This window comes from Erythrolamprus reginae, chromosome 4 (genome assembly GCF_031021105.1).
Source record: "Erythrolamprus reginae isolate rEryReg1 chromosome 4, rEryReg1.hap1, whole genome shotgun sequence".
In the NCBI taxonomy this organism is placed as follows: Eukaryota; Metazoa; Chordata; class Lepidosauria; order Squamata; family Dipsadidae; genus Erythrolamprus; species Erythrolamprus reginae.
The window spans coordinates 46,214,148-46,231,339 of NC_091953.1; the positions used below are offsets into that span (position 1 = coordinate 46,214,148).

At 45.4% G+C, this 17,192-nt stretch overlaps 1 protein-coding gene across 2 annotated transcripts in view; it reads left to right on the plus strand.

Annotated features, from left to right (window-relative positions):
* The window catches only part of IGSF3 (immunoglobulin superfamily member 3), a 118,503-nt gene that overhangs the window by 17,846 nt on the left and 83,465 nt on the right, over positions 1 to 17,192 (plus strand). For both annotated transcript variants that reach the window (XM_070750212.1, XM_070750213.1), the window contains exon 3: positions 15,108 to 15,485. In XM_070750212.1, the coding sequence (XP_070606313.1) occupies positions 15,108 to 15,485 (378 nt within the window). The remainder of the gene's footprint in view (positions 1 to 15,107; positions 15,486 to 17,192) is intronic.

The window sequence follows — 17,192 nt, forward strand, 5'->3', positions numbered from 1 at the left end:
CCGACCTAAGGTTGTCGGACATGAAGGCCTTCCTAACACCCAGGTAAGGGATCCTAAATCCCTCTGAAAAGCCTAGCAAGAGAGCGGCCGCTCTCGAGCGAGGGTGGTAGTCACCCAACCAACCCTCAAGCACCATTAAATTAATTGGGCCGGGCCCCTTTTCCCCCAGCAGGTGGGGGAGGCTTAGGGAGACCCGAGCCTTTCTTTTCAATCCCCTTCTTGGGGCGGGGGCACACGGCTGCGGAATGGTTTCCCCCACAACTTCCGCAGGCGTGACGAAACCTGCAAAAGGGACGGAAACACGCCCCCTTTGCAGCGAACTCGTGACACACCAAAGAGGCCCCTTTTCCAACGGCACCCGCCACGGCCTTGGCCGGCGCGGGTGTCGCGGGCTCCTCTTCCATAAAGTGACCGCTATCGGTCCTATCACAGCCCTCCTTCCCTGACATATGCGTGGCCTGGAACCACAGGTCCGGAACCACCATATCCCAAGGCAAGTAGGGGTCATGGGCAATACGCATCCTGAACCCCTTGTCGTAATGCCTCCATATGGTGCCCCCATATTCAAAATGCGCCCTTGCGATAAGGTCGATGTACTTCAGCAAGGCAGTGGCCCTCCCCGGCTGCCTCTGAATGACCACCGACGCAAAGGTCAGAAAGGCATACAGCCACGAGCTGAAGCATTTCGTGACCTTTGTCTTTTTCACCTTCTCCCCAGGGACAACCTCCTTATCCTGTTTAGGGACCTCCCTGTTCAATATGGAGAACAAATCAACGTACTCCCCCCGCCAGATTGCCTCCTTAACTGACGGGTGCAGATGGTACCCTAAAGGTGTGGCGGGCAACCCACAAGGGATGGCCCCAGGCTTGATGCTGGCGAACGGGTCCCACACCGTGGTGGCCCCCGAGCCCAGCACCCCAAGCCCCGGTGGATACATGAATGGGACCGGTGGCATAATGGCCGGTGGAGGAGGAATCCAACCCCCCACCCCCACCCCAGGTGGGACAGGTACCCCCAGCGCCCCCACTGGCGGAGCTGGCGGGGACCAGACCTGACCACAGGTGCCTGCAGCAGCCCCCGTGAAGCTGTTGCCACCCCCCAAAGCTGGCGGGATGAACCCGGGACCCTGAATGGGCAGGAGCGGAGATGTGCCTGCATGTGGTGCAACCTCACCTGCCCCGTAAGGGGTAGAAGCCATCCACGGTGGGCCCATCCTGGTTGGGCCCTGGAACGATGACCATTGCCCAGGCTGGGCCATCTGTCCAGCATGGCCCGTCTGCCCGGTGCTGCCCGCCTGTCCGGTGCCCGCCATCTGTACTTCGTGGGCCACTTGCCCAGCTGGGGCCGACTCCTCTTCGGGGTCTGCGCCCCAAGCTGCGGTGGCAGCCGAGGAAAGCCCCTCCGGGCCTGCCCCCGACCGCCACCTCTCCAACTCATCGAGCCGCTCCAGGACCCTGGCCCAGGAGAGAGAAGGGGACACCTCGGGTTGAGGGACTGTGGGCATAAACCCTACCACCCCCCCAACCGGGATCCCCCCCGGGGGCCCTTCTGCCGCCGCCCGAGCCCGGGCAGACGGCCTAGCAGCCCTCCTAGGCCGCACCACAGGTTGGGCCGGGAGGGCCTTAGCTGGCCGCTTTTTAGGGGCCATACCACTAAAATCTATTTTTTACACAAGAAGGAATAGGGCGGGACCAAGCCCTCCCCCAACGGGCCCTGCACCTCCTGAACAAGGCCTGCCCTAACAGCAGGCCTCAGTAGTGCAAAACCCACCCAGGAAGCCAATCCCCCCTTCCAATGGGCAACAAGGCCCAATACTAGGCCTTTATCCCAGGCCTACAATCCCCCCCAGCGACCCCCGCGGGCCCGCGAGGCCACCAGAAGGCAGCACCCCCCTCCCTACTACAAAGGACAAAGAGGCTCCAAACCGGAGCGGAGCCCAGCCGATGCTGGCTCCGCTAATGCTGAGAAAAGGCTTTCCGCCCCACCACAGGCCTCAAAATGGCGCCTCGCACGAGGTCGCCACACACAATGGCCGCCGGAGCAGAACGATCGAGCGTCTGCTCAGTAGCTCGGTCCGGGCGAAAAGGAAGAGCCTCGGGCCTGCTCGCCCTTATATAGGGCAAGCAGGCCCCGCCCGGACCAATCAGGGCCATGGCCAATCAGGCCCTGATCTCCCGAGCGAAGTCTCGCATCGCGAGACTTCGCCCGGGATCCAAAATGGCGGCCGCCATGAGGGACCGTGTCTCCCGGTCCCTCCAGCAAAGCCTGCCTGCCGGGTAAGTCCGGCGCTGCCCTTTCTTTAGAGATTCCCCTACCAATGAATAGGAAGTCATAGCTGCCCTATGAGGAAATCTCTTAGAGGCAAGGTGAAAAATGAAGCACGTATTCACAAAAATAGGTAGAATCTGCTTATTTAATTCCATATCATCTCTCTTCTGTCAATTGAGGGCTTTCAATCCAGAGTTTTCATTTCTCATCTAATACAGGACACTGGAAACATCTTATTTTTTTGTTTCCCTGCAGTCTGTTTGGTACACTAGAGATGCATTATTAGTACCTGTTGTGCTAAAAATATTTTCAGTTAAACTCTTGCTGCAACTCGATTAGTGTTCATAGCCCAACTGGGGCCTTGTAACTCCTTTACTCCTCTAGAGACAGTGCAAACTACATTCTTGAAGAATATATTGTAAATCCACAAATGACAGTTGCTAACATGGTCCTGCACTACGAACCTAGCTTGACTACAATAGAAGCTTGGACATACATCCTCACCTATTGGCTAAAATTATTCCCATTGACACCTTTGATTTTAGCTGATCTTTTGTTTCATTTCAGGGTAACATGTTGTATGATAATCTAAATGCTACATTTTCTCTTCCAATGTAATTCTCAAGTCAGGATAGAAATGTGCAGTGGACCCCCTTAAAAAGTATGCCCAAGGATTTGGAAGTACACTCAGATCTGGCTTTCACAACCAAAGAGTACAGTGATACCTCGTCCTACGAACTTAATTGGTTTCAGGACGAGGTTTGTAAGGTGAAAAGTTTGTAAGACGAAACAATGTTTCCCATAGGAATCAATGGAAAAGAGATCAATGCGTGCAAGCCCAAAACTCACCCCTTTTGCCAGCCGAAGAACCCTTTTTGCACCGCTGGGATTCCCCTGAGGCTCCCCTCCATGGAAAACCCCACCTCTGGACTTCCGTGTTTTTGTGATGCTGCAGGGGAATCCTAGCAGGAGAATCCCAGCAGCGCAAAAACGGGTGCTTCGCTGGCAACAGAAGTCCGGAGGTGGGGTTTTCCAGCGAGGGGAGCCTCAGGGAAATCCCAGCAGCGCAAAATGGGCGCTTTGCTGGCAACAGAGGTCTGGAGGCGGGACATCCCAGTGGCGGCGGCTTGGGTTTGTAAGGTGAAAATAGTTTGGAAGAAGAAGCAAAAAAATCTTAAAACCCGGGTTTGTATCTCGAAAGGTTTGCATGACAAGGGGTTTGTAAGATGAGGTATCACTGTACTTGCTTATCATTTTTAAAGCTCTATACTTTTAAGCCTTATTTCAGTGATGGCAAACCCTTTTTTCCTTAGGTGCCAAAAGAGCGTGTGCACACGCTATCATGCATGCACAAGTGCCCACACCCATAATTCAATGCCTGGGGAGGGCAAAAATAGCTTCCCCCACCCCCCCATAGGCACTCTGGAGGCTGGAAACGGCCTGTTTTTTAACTTCTGTTAGGGCCAGTAGGCTCATGTTTCATTCTTTCAAAGTTCCAAAAGCTTCCCTGGTTCTGGGAGAAGGCTAAAAATGCCTTCCTCCATCCCCCTGGAGGCTCTCTGGAAGCCAAAAACGTCCTTCCAGAGCCTCTGTGTGAGCCAAAAACCAGCTGGCTGCCACACACATGCACGTTGGAGCTGAGCTAGGGCCATGGCTCACGTGTCAGCAGATATGGCTCCACGTGCCAGTTTTAAGAATGTTCACCCGTGCCATAGGTTCACCATCACTGCCTTATTTATAGTATATGTACACTACATCAAACCTATTCTACTTTACATAGTTGGAGATAAAGGGTTCTGTTTGTCACCTAGACTTTACCTTAAAAATAGACTAGCTAAGAATATTACGATGATTAGTAACCTTGTTAAGAAGAGAAAGGAACATCTCCCTTAGAAAATGAAAATGTTGCCTAAACAAGAAGAAAACAGAATACAGGCTCCCACAAAAGAGGTTAATAAATACTCCCTTCAAGACATTTTGTGAGCCATATCTTATAAAGGCAGTTCTTAAAGTCTTCTTTTATCTTCCTCTTCTCTTTCTAACACGCCTGACCTTGCAATTTATCCATTTCAAGACCTTGGAGATAATAGAACTCAGACAGTTGCTACTGTGTGGCCTAATATTGTAAGAGGTGACAGAATAGGAGAGTGGCGTCTAAAATCTTCTATCATTTCTACAGTTTTAAGAGTGTTCAGCGCTCCATATTGTTCCTAGCTGCACCACAGGACAGTTGATCTATCTCCTGTCTACATGTGGATTCATCATTGTCTGGAATGAGACCAATGACTGTGGTGTTATCTGCAAACTTCAGTATTTCAACAGAGGGATCCTTTGAGATGTAGTCATTGGTGTAGAGAAAAAAGAGTAATGAAGAGCGCACATAGCCCTGGCGGGCTTCTATGCTAATTGAACAGCCATTCAATGTTATTTTACCTAGCTTCACCTGCTGGTTCCTATCTGTCAGAAAGCTTTCTGTCAGAAAGCTTATCTGCAAGTGTGGTCAGATATAAAAGCTTAGAATGCATTATTCCAGCAAAGTAAAACTATCGGTGCTATATATTTTTTCTAGTCAGTTGCTAGAAACGCACCTGATTTATTTTATATACAGGCTAGTATGTGCATGATAACCATCAAATTAATATGCTAGTATTTTTGCTGAGAAAATCAGTACTGTATTTCTGAAATGCCATTTTTACTGCTGCTGATTTTTTTCTTTATGCATGTTAGAGTATTTTTGTCAGATATTTAAAAATAATGTTTTCTCATTGAGTAAGTCAACATTATTTTTATTCATTAATGATTCTTATTTAAATCTGGATATGTTGGATATATTGAAATCAGTAAATAAAATTTATTTTAGGCATAGAATCTTTGCCTTTTAAGTTGTTGCACATGTGGAATGTCTGAAGATATAAAGGTAAATTAGAGCTTATGAATGTTTAATTTAACTAAGTGTAGAGGAGTACAGGGATCAACACGAAGAAGAAAAAAGTTGTTAAGTAAGGACCACCTTAATCCTGGAATAAGGGAATGTGAAAAGGAAAGAAGTATCTAGAGCAGTGGTTCTCAATCTAGTGGTCGGGACCCCTTTGGGGATTGAATGACCATTTCACAGGGGTCGCCTAAGACCCTGAGAAAAGACAAATTTCCCATGGTGTTAGGAACTTAAGCTTCTATTCTGGCGCCTTGGAACATATTTTTACAATCCGACCAATCAGGTGTTGATAATGGGGGTGTCCCTCTGACCCTCCTGCCAATCAGCTTAAAGCTCTGTTGGGAGAATAGGCCCTAGACTTATGGTTGGGGGTCACCACAACAAGAGAAAATGTATTAAGGGGTCGCAGCATTAGAAAGGTTGAGAACCACTGATCTAGAGGAATTTAATCTGGAACTAATTATCTTATGGTGAATCATTTTTACCTGTGAGTGCTTTACCACACTTTCTAGATTCTAGGTCATGTTGGTGCACCTTTTTGGCGCTGAGTGAAAAATTAAAGTGTGCATATGAGGGGGGGAGTGCCTGAAATTGGAAGAACATCTCCCCAGCGCGCATACACATGACCGCCAAAAACCGGAAAACCTGATTTTTCAATTTCTGGTATGCACATGCGTATTGGTCATCTGGTCTTCTGGTTTCTGGCACAAATATACATACATGCATGTCAAGGAGCTTCTCTTCCAGTTTCCAAGTTTCCCACGCACGTGAAGACCAGCTGGCCAATGCCAGAACCCGGAAGAGCAACAGGTAATGGTTGGCATTCCCGGAGAGATGGTTCCATGTGCCACTTCCGGCATGCATGCCATAGGTCATGGTTCTAGGTTATTATAACCTCTGTCAATAAAATAGAGCTCCACTGGTCTTTGTGTAGTTTGTTTCCTGATCAGACCTACTTCAAAAGGCCCAATACTAGAGGAATTTAATCTGGAACAAATCATCTTATTACGGTGAATCATTTTTACCTGTGAGTGCTTATTTTCCCATTCAGTGAACAATGCCAATGGCAGTTTTTGAAATTCTTCTGCTTCTATGGAAATTTTAGCCACTTTTCAAGATAAAGACACGAACACTGCAGATACAGTATTATTGAAGTAGTTTTGAGCAGGCCAAATCAGCAAAGATTCCTCTTTTTAACTAGGAAATATATGAACCTATTCAAAACATAAAATGTACAAATCTAAATTTACTAATAGGATCAAAATAATTAAATTTTAGTTTTGCACTCTCAAGTATGGTCTGGTTCTGGAAAGATTATATAGATATACAGTGTTCCCTCGATTTTCGCAGAGGATGCGTTCTGAGACCACCCATGAAAGTCGAATTTCCGCAAAGTAAAGATCCGGAAGTAAATACACTATTTTTTACTATGAACAGTATCACAAGCCTTCCCTTAACCCTTTAAACCCCTAAACTGCAATTTCTCATTCCCTTAGCAACCATTTAGATCTGGGATCGACAAACCCAGGCGCCTGGTCGCCAGTGGCGCCTAGAAAATGTTGTCTGGCGCCTAGAAAATGTTGCCTGCTGTACTGTATGTATACCAGGGGTCTCCAACCGCCGGTCCGCGGACCGGGACCGGGCCGTTGGGGGTTTTCAGCCGGTCCGCGGCGCCAGGGCCCCCTCGGCCTTTCCGCGCTGCCCACCGCCCGCCCGATTTGCCCCCTCTGCTCCTCTGCCACCTCCTGCCTTTCACCGCAGCTCCTCCCGCACCCGGAACGCACGCCCTGCCCGCCTCACATTTGCCGAGAGGACTTTCGCCCCGGGCTCTCAGCAAGGGGGCTGCATGAGAGGCGGGGCCGGCGGAAGGTGATATTCAATGTCGGGGGCGCATGGGCGGTTTTGCGCGCGCTCCCTATCTCCCTGCTAGCCCACTCGGAATACTGTATTCAAAATAAGAAAAGCCTTCGCCGGCAAAGGCTTTTCTTATTTTGAATACGTATTCCGAGTGGGCTAGCAGGGAGATAGGGAGCGTGCGCAAAACCGCCCATGCGCCCCCGACATTGAATATCACCTTCCGCCGGCCCCGCCTCTCATGCAAACCCCCTTGCTGAGAGCCCGGGGCGAAAGTCCTCTCGGCAAATGTGAGGCGGGCAGGGCGTGCGCGCGTCACCGCTGAGAAGAACGGAGAGAGAACGAGAGTGAGTGAAAGCAACAGACAGCAAGATAGAGAGAAAGTGAGAAAGAGAGAGTGAGAGAAAGGGGGGGAGAGAAAGAGATAGCAAGAGAGAGAGAACAAGAGAGAGAAAGAGCGTGAGAAACAAAACAAGAGAGAAAGAGTGAGAGAGAGAGAAAGCAAAAGAGACAGAAAGAAAACAAGAGAGAGAAAGTGAGAAGAAGAGAGAGAAAGAGAGGGAGAGAGAGAGAAAGAGAGAGGGGGGAGAGAAAGAGGAGATAAAGGAAGAGGAGAGAGAGAAAGGAAGAGAAAGAAAGAAAGAGGGATAGAAAGAGAGAGAGAGTGAGAGATGCTCAGTGAGCCTTTCTTTGAAGTTGCCTTTCTTTCTTTCTTTCTTTCTTTCTCTTTCTTTCTTTCTTGCTCTTTTTCTTTCTCTCTTTTACCTTTCCTTCCTCTATTTCTTTTCTTTCTCCTTCCTACCTTCTTCCCTCCCTCCCTCCAGTCCTTCCTCTCTTACTCTCCCCTTTCATAAGTTTCCTTGCTTCCTTCCTCTGTTCCTGTCCCTTCCCTCTTTCCTTCTTTCTTCCTTCCTTCCTTCCTTTCCTCCCTTCCTTTCCTCCCTCCATTTCTTGCTTTCCTTTTCCTTCCTCCCTTCTTTCCTCCCTCATTCCCTTCTTTCACTCCTTCCTCTCTTACTCTCCACTTTCACACCTTTCTTTGCTTCTTTGCACCCTTCTTCTGTTCCTGTACCTTCCCTCTTTCCTTCCTTCCTTCCCACCCTCCGTCCATTCATTCACCCATTCCTCTCTTGATCGCCCCTTTTACGGCGCCGCTGACAGCTAGCTCCCCCCCCCCACCGGGCCATGGAAAACTGGTCTAGCTGAAAGCCAGTCCCTGGTGCAAAAAAGGTTGGGGACCTCTGATCTAAAATATCAAAATATAATATTTATTATCTTTAAAAGTAAAATGTTGTTTATAACGTTTGTAATGTTTTTTTTGTTAAATTAAAAACCAAGTTTGCTTAAAAAAAATTCTGGCTCCTAAATTTTTTGGCTGGCTCCTAGATTCTGAACAACTTTGTCGACCCCTGATTTAGATTATTCACCATGTTTATTTATTAAAGTTTATTAAAAAAATATTTATTAAAGGCGGACGAAAGTTTGGCGATGACGTATGACGTTATCGGGTGGGAAAAACCATGGTATAGGGAAAAAAACAGCAAAGTTTTTTTTTAATTAATATTTTTGAAAAACCGTGGTATAGCCGTTTCGCGAAGTTCGAACCCGCAAAAATTGAGGGACCACTGTATAGCCATTTTCTTGAGCTGTTTCTGCCAGGGGCAAGATACAAGATACTTTCTGGAGCTATCTTGCTTTAGTCCAACTTATCTCAGTCCAACTTATTTTTAGTCTTTCCACTTTTCTATTTACTTTAACCTTGTCAAGTTTGGTTTTCCTAGACTCATCACTTGCTTACACCACATACCAAAGTATGTTTCTGTTTGCTGATGGTTGTCTTACAAACCAGTCTGTCTTTGTTAATCCGTAAATGATTGATTGATTGATTCTTTTTGCATCTTTCCATGACATTCAGCAGCTGTCTCCAAATCTACAACTTTAAAGAATCTTCTTTTTTTATATTACTCTTCCACACTGTACAGGTTTCTCAGTTTCTTACTGGTAGCTATATAAACTGGTGAAGAAGCTGTTCCATTAACAGATACAGGCGTCCATTGATAAAATGTTGATTCTTTCCTGAATTCTAAAAGTTACAGTACAGTGTTCCCTCGATTTCCACGGGAAATGCGTTTCGAGGCTGCCCACGAAAGTCGAATTTCCGCAAAGTAGAGATGCGGAAGTAAATACACCATTTTTGGCTATGGACAGTATCACAAGCCATCCCTTAACACTTTAAACCCCTAAATTAACATTTCCCATTCCCTTAACAACCATTTACTCACCATTATTACTGGTACTCCCCATTGAATAAAACACTTAGTGATTCTGATATTTATAAACATAATTATTTATTAACAATAATTTTTTTTTGTTATTTATTTGCAAAAATTATTAGTTTGGCGATGACATATGACATCATTGGATTAGATTAGATTAGATTTATTGGATTTATATGCCGCCCCTCTCCGCAGACTCGGGGCAGCATTGGGTGGGAAAAACCATGGTATAGGAAAAAAACCACGAAGTATTTTTTAATTAATTTTTTTTAAACCGTGGTATGGGCTGTTCGCGAGTTCGAACCCGCTAAAATTGAGGGAACACTGTATGCTGTATTTAGTTTGATGACATAATCTCTTTCAGATTTATCTGTGCAAGTTTAATGTTATTTCCCATCAAATAGAAGATTTCACTATTTGGCACTTCAGTATATTATGATTAAATGTTTTACCCATAGTTGTACAATTTTCTGAACGTTGCTGAAATGTTTAGCTGTTGTATTTTCTAGATTTACTTTTTCCTAAATAGATTAGCTTCTGTCACAGCTACCTGCTCTCCCTGCTGTGTTGATTACCTTTAGTTTCACACACCTCATGTAACTTAACTGGCAAAGATGACACTATCGGGGCATGATCCTCTGATCAGCAATGTTTTCGGGGTCATTAAAACTACTAGACTCTTCCATCAAATTAAAGTTTCAATTCCCAGAGAAAGTGCTTTTTTAATTAAATATAATTTTAGCTGATAAGACAGACTAGAGTTTTCTTAATAAGGGTAAAAGAGGAGCAGTATTCAGATGCTTAGTTTACAAATTTCTTGTGCTAAGAAATGGAGGTTTTTTAACTTCATAAACTATTGCGCTGTACAAAAAATAACAAACTGAGCAGAACCATTTCCAATTAAGTGTAGGGCATTGGCTTTTCAGCATCACAGATGGTCATGGTAACTATGTACTGCATTCAGTGGCTGTGTGAAATCTAGTTGTTTTTTTATGTTAAATTCACCATAAACACAGTTGTGGGTTAGTGTAAAGGAATTTAGAGCTGACCTTGGAAAGTTATGAAAGAGCTGTTAAGGGGAGAATGAACTGTTATTGTAAGTAGAAGAGATGAGAAAGAAATAAACATTTAAAAAAGAGATTGCTGTATATAATTCAGACATTGAAGTGAGAGGAAATTAACTCAAAATAACTTGACCTTGATTTTGTTTACTTGGACTGAAAGAAACTTGATCAGGCATTCATGCTATTATATTTTATAAGAATGAAGTAGCATTCTTAGAGTTTCTACCAAAGAGATGACAAATTTGCTGCCGTTTCTGGATTTACAATATGTTCTTTTGCAGATCAAAGCAACACATCTCCTTTAAAAGAAGGCTAAATAATCCTGACCTTTAAATTTTTTTTAGAAGACGTGAGTCTTCTAAAAAACCCATATGGAATGGGTTTAGGCTGGTAGGAAGGTATTATGAGAATAATTTCTCACACTGATAAGTCTAGCAGCAACAGTTGCCAAAACAATTGACAAATGCAAAGGGTTCCGACTGTCAAACCTCCTTTCATTCCCCTTGCATTAGAAAGTGTGAGAAAGACCAGTCTTGTGCCTTACATTGCCTATATATGGATTTCCATTTAACAATAGACCTCTTGCTGGAATTCTTGCGTCTAATCTTAATCTTTCTAATAAGTGCTACTAATCAGAGCTCCAAGAGACTGTTTCATATCCTATTGCTAAAAGGGAAGTCTATCAAATCTGCCAGATCTTTCAAGCTTTATGCTTGTTGGAAATAATTGGGAGGCCTATTTCATGTAAATCTCAAGCTTTCATTCTGGTTTTTATAACAAAGCTTAAGCAGTCATGTGCAACCTTTGGCATGCCCAAAACAGTAGTTGTGTTTTTGAAAATACAAAAACAATCTTATTCCAGTCTTTCTATTAAAAGGGTAATTCAGTAGTCTTACTCTTAAGGACATAAAATGTGATTAATATAAACAAATACTGTATTTTTCAGAGTATAAGACATGCCTAGATTTTATAGGTGGAAAACAAGGGAAAAAGTATTCTGAACCAAATGGTGTAGTAATACATCATTTATTAAAATACCAGTGTAGCAGAATATTTTTTACAAACTTCAGACTTGACAGCTTTAAGACTTGTGGACTTCAACTCTCAGAATTCGTCTTCTAGTCATGCTAGCTCAGGAATGGGACTTGAAGTCCACAAGTGTTAAACTTGCCAAATTTGAAGACCCTTGCACCCTTAATCCCTAACCCAGAGGTCTTCAAACTTCACAGCTTTAAGACTAGTGGACTACAACTCCCAGAATTCCTCCACCAGTCATGTGAGATGGAGTAATTAAAAGGCAAAAATATCCCATTTTTTGCAGAAATGAGCTATTTTTTGCCTGTTTTTTCACAGAAATTGGGTGGGCAAGGGGTCTGGGGAGTCTGCAGACAGCTCTTGGGTGCTGGGGATGGCAAAAATGCCCCACATTTTGTGAAAAACGGGCTATCTCTCACCCATTTTTCACAAATATTGAGGCATTTTTGCCTTCCTCCAGTGCCCAAGGGCTGTCTGCAGGGTTCCCAGACCCTTTCCCCACCCCATTTTTGCAGAAAAAACAAGGCAAAAAAGCCTAGGTTTCCCCAAAAACTGGTATTTTTGCTATTCCCCAGCACTCAAGAGCTCTCTGCAGATGGGGGCGGGGCTTTAGAATAGCAAAAATGGCTGCATTCAGTGTATAAGACACCTAGACGTTCCCCTCCTCTTTTAGGGGTGGGTGGGAAAGGTGCATCTTATACTCCGAAAAATCCAATATGTGTTAGTCTGTAGTCTCATTTGTTTTTGAAAAAAAGGTATTGTATAAACTGATGGTATTAGCATCTATGTCCATAAATCTTCTTCTGCTTATTCCATTGAAAATATGCATAAAGCCTATGCTTGCATAATTCTCTTAAAGGGATCAGAAATATGAACAATCAAGAATTGCTTGTCAGATGAAATGGTCTGCATTTTATTATTCGTTAATAGTAGCGGGTATATAGATTCGGAAGTACTGGAGCCTTTTCAGTTGAATTACATAGGCTAAAATGGACTTGGTTATGCTTTTGGGTAACTTCTAAAGAGCTCAGATGGGTATAAGTAAGTGGTGACCTCCTAGATCAGTGATGGTGAACCTTTTTTCCCCTCAGGTGCCAAAAGAGTGTGCATGTGTACTATTGCACATGCGTGAGTGCCCACACCCATAATTCAATGCCTGGGGAGGGCAAAAACAGCTTCTCCTGCTCCCGGGAAGCTCTCTTGAGGCCAGAAACGCCCTGTTTCCCAATTACTGGTGGATCCAGTAGACTTGTGTTTCATCCTCCCCCAGCTCCAAAGGCTTCCCTGGAGCAGGGAAGGGTAAAACGTCCTCCCCACCCCCCGGACGTGCTCTGGAAGCCAAAAGCGTCCTCTCAGAGCCTCTGTCTGAGCCAAAAATCAGCTGGCCGGCACACACATGCATGTTGGAGATGAGCTAGGGCAATGGCTTGTGTGTCAGCAGATATGTCTCCCCGTGCCACCTGTGGCACCTGTGCCATAGGTTGGCCATCACTGTCCTAGATCTTTCAGTAACTTGAATGCCATGATGTCCTTTGGGACCAGCTTTAGGGGTGGAAAAAGTTGTTGAGGGTAGTTGAGGGTACAATTTTGCAGAGATTCTCCTCCTTCTTCTGACTTTCCAGCTAATATTGATAATCCAGTTAGTATTGATAGTAGGGGAGAAGCCTGACTTTAGCCCACTCTTAGGTGACATGTCTCAAGGCTCAACACCCCCCCTACTCATGTGTAACATCTGCATGAAACCACTGGCAAGGTCATTCATCCACATGAAGTAAAATATAAATAGGCTGATTATACTCAGCTGAATATTTTCATAATCTGGCTGTTAGTGAGGCTGTTAAGGTTATTACCCACTTAGTGCCTGCAAGCTGCAAGGATATGTATGGAGGAAAACAAGTTGCAATTCTACCTTGGCTAGCCCTAGTGGTTATGGGGTCTTGGAATTGGTGATTTATTTGATTTATTTTTCGTCTTGCTCTGGTAGCCAGTCTTTCATACAGAGTTGATATTCAATCTGGAATTTTCCAAGTATCCTGTTGGATGATGAGTGACAGCAATAGTCTGGAAAGCCTTTGCATAAATACTTTTTGGGTGCTAACTGTGTCTGTTCCTGGATTGGAAAGCTGTATTTACTGTTACTCATGCAAAAGTGATTACCTAAACAAATTGCTACAATTAGTTGTAGAGTAGTTTCCACTGAAGAACTCTCAAAATCTTCAAGTGATTCAGAATGCAGTTTGTGTGCAGTTTTGCATGCTCCAAATCATGGGTGAAATCCAATTTTTTTTATTACTTGTTCTGTGGATGTGGTGGGTCTTGGTGGGAGTGGCACGGGAAGAATACTGCAAAATCTCTATTCCCATCTCACTCCACAGGAAGGATACTGCAAAATCCCCATTCCCTTCCCACTCCTGGGGGAAGGATATTGCAAAATATCCACTCCCATCCCACTCTGGGACCAGCCAGAGGTGGTATTTGCCAGTTCTCCAAACTGCTCAAGATTTTCACTACTAGGTCTCCAGAACCTGTAAGAACCTGCTGGATTTCACCCCTGCTCCAAATTTTGTTCATGAAGCATTACTGATACTTGCATTGGTTTCCAATGCTGATTATTGCCTTTAAAACCATGCATGGCATGAGGCCAGTTTACTTCCAGACCATCTCTCTCCCCAAGGGTTTCTGCCTGTTTCACAATGGTGGATGAGCTTCTGGTCCACTCTATTAAACAGTGCATCTTATGGAACTAAAGAGGTGTGTCCTATTGCAATGCCTGTCCTATGGAACACTTCCTACCAACTCTCTTGGCCTTCCCAAAGACTGTTAAGAGCTGGTCTTTTCCTCAAGCATTTAGGCCAGGATGCTGGTAATTCCAAATTATTTACAAAGGTTGTTCACTTTTGTATTGCCCGTAAACCGTAAGAAACAAAGAAGTGTGGTGAGCTGTATTGGCATTGGCATCCTTCATTCTTGAAAGACTATGGGCTCTGGAAAAAGTTCCTAAAATGCCATATGCAAAGCTAGAGTAATCTGTCCAGAGCACAAGGCCTGGATAGGTTAGTATGGAGGATAGACTGTTACCCAAGTAGCAGATTCCCACTCTCCACATCTCTGAAATAATCCAATGGAATGGCAAAGCCAATATGACTGGTTCCAGCTACGTTGCAGGAGCTATCAGAACGTAACTGTATACAGTCACAAACTGCTACCAGAACTCCGGCTATGGATTTTGCCTCAAGGTTTACTCTTGAAGCCTTTTTCCAATTATGGATATAGCCACAAGGCAGTGGAGGTTTGCAGTCAGAGTTTCCCTTCTCCTAGGAGATGCTTTTGTCATTTTATCTACCACTGGGACATAGAGTCCTCTTCTGCCTTCAAAACTGTTGACCATCTTCTTCTGTAATCCTGAAAAGGGGCCAGTCAGCATTGTAAAGGGAATGGAAAAATACTGTCTTCAGATATGTGTTTAATATTTGTTTCTGAAAATTTTATGATTTAATTGGAAATAGAGCTATTGCAATCCTGGTCTTGGCAAAATAACATCATTTGTCTTTACAAATGGTTATGTATTACTTGTTTCTCTTCTTTTGGAAAATATGGGTGATGTACATGAAACTATAAACAAAAATGGAATATATTGCAGTTAATAAATTTAACTTATTCTTTTTTCTTCTTAGGGTGGTCGTTTGCACAGCGTCAAGTCACTGTTCAAGAAGGGCCTCTATATCGCACTGAAAATTCTCACATCACCATTTGGTGCAAGGTCAGCGGTTATCAAGGACCATCACAACAGAATTTTCAGTGGTCCATTTACCTTCCGTCTTCTCCAGAAAGGGAAGTACAGATTGTCAGCACCATGGACCCATCCTTTCCTTATGCAATCTATACTCAACGCGTTAGGGGTGGAGAAATCTATGTGGAGAGAATTGAAGGGAATTATGCTAAACTGCACATAACACAGCTCCAAGACAGGGATGCTGGTGAATATGAATGTCACACTCCAACAACTGATGAAAGATATTTTGGAAGCTACAGTGCCAAGATGACGCTAATTGGTAAAGTATATTGTATTATTTTCAAAAAGAAATAGAGTATAATTATACATTGTGGACAATGGTGGTTTGGATGTATTTTATGATTGTTAATTTTCATAAATTAGAGCTAAAGGGAAAAATTAAGCTGCAAAATGAAATACAGTGTTCCCTCGATTTTCGCGGGTTCGAACTTCGCGAAAAGTCTATACTATGGTTTTTCAAATATATTAATTAAAAAATACTTCACGGGTTTTTTCCCTATACCACGGTTTTTCCCGCCCGATGACATCATATGTCATCGTCAAACTTTCGTCTGCCTTTAATAAATAAACATGGTGAGTAATAATCTAAATGGTTGCTAAGGGAATGGTAAATTGCAATTTAGGGGCTTAAAGTGTTAAGGGAAGGCTTGTGATACTGTTCATAGCCAAAAATAGTGTACAGTGATCCCCCGGTTATTGCGTTCCCGACCATTGCGAACAGGCTAATTTGCGATTTTTCAACCCGGAAGTCAAAACACCATCTGCGCATGCGTGCCCTTTTTTCTATGGGCACGCATGCGTAGATGGCGCCGGGCAGATCAGCTGCTGGGCGGCTTCCCTGGGTCTTCCCCCTCTTGCTGGCGGGAGGGCGAAGTCCCCGCTCGCCTGCCGTTCGCCCGGCCACCTGCCGTTCGCCGCTCGCCCGCCCTTCGCCCTTCGCCCGGGAAGTTCGCCAGGAGTCAGCAGAGAAGCCGCGCGCCTGTTTTAAAACGATCGGAGCCGGCCTGGGGGGGCTTTCCAGCAACCCCCGAGCCCCCAACCCGGGCTCGGGGGTTGCTGGAAGGCTCCCCCAGGCCGGCTGCGACGTTTTAAAACACGCGCGCCGCTTCGCAGCTGTCTCCTGAAGCCGAACGCTAACTTCCGCGTTCGGCTTCAGGAGACAGCTGCGAAGCGGCGCGCGTGTTTTAAAATGTCGCAGCCGGCCTGGGGGGCTCGGGGGCTTGCCCCCCAGGCCGGCTGCGAAGTTTTAAAACACGCGCGCCGCTTCGCAGCTGTCTCCTGAAGCCGAACGCTAACTTCCGCGTTCGGCTTCAGGAGACAGCTGCGAAGCGGCGCGCGTGTTTTAAAATGTCGCAGCCGGCCTGGGGGGCTCGGGGGCTTGCCCCCGAGCCCCCCAGGCCAGCTGCGACATTTTAAAACACGCGCGCCGCTTCTCCGCTGACTCCTGGCGAACTTCCCCGCTTTAGGAGTCAGCGGAGAAGCGGCGCACCTGTTTTAAAATGATCGGAGCCGACCTGGGGGGGCTTTCCAGCAACCCCCGAGCCCCCAACCCGGGCTCGGGGGTTGCTGGAAAGCCTCCCCAAGCTGGCTCCGATCGTTTTAAAACAGGTGCGCCGCTTCTCCGCTGACTCCTAAAGCGGGGAAGTTCGCCAGGAGTCAGCGGAGAAGCCTCGCTGCTGCGGCGGAAGTAAAAACACCATCTACACATGCGCAGATGGTGTTTTTACTTCCGCAGCGCTACTTCGCGAAAACCCGCTCATTGCGGGGGGTCCTGGAACGGAACCCTCGCAATGATCGGGGGATCACTGTATTTACTTCCGCATCTCTACTTCGCGGAAATTCGACTTTCGCGGGCGGTCTCGGAATGCATCCCCCGTGAAAATTGAGGGAACACTGTATGTTACTGGCATAGATTTATGCAAATAAGCTTAACCCATATAACACCAATGCTCCACGTGCTACACTG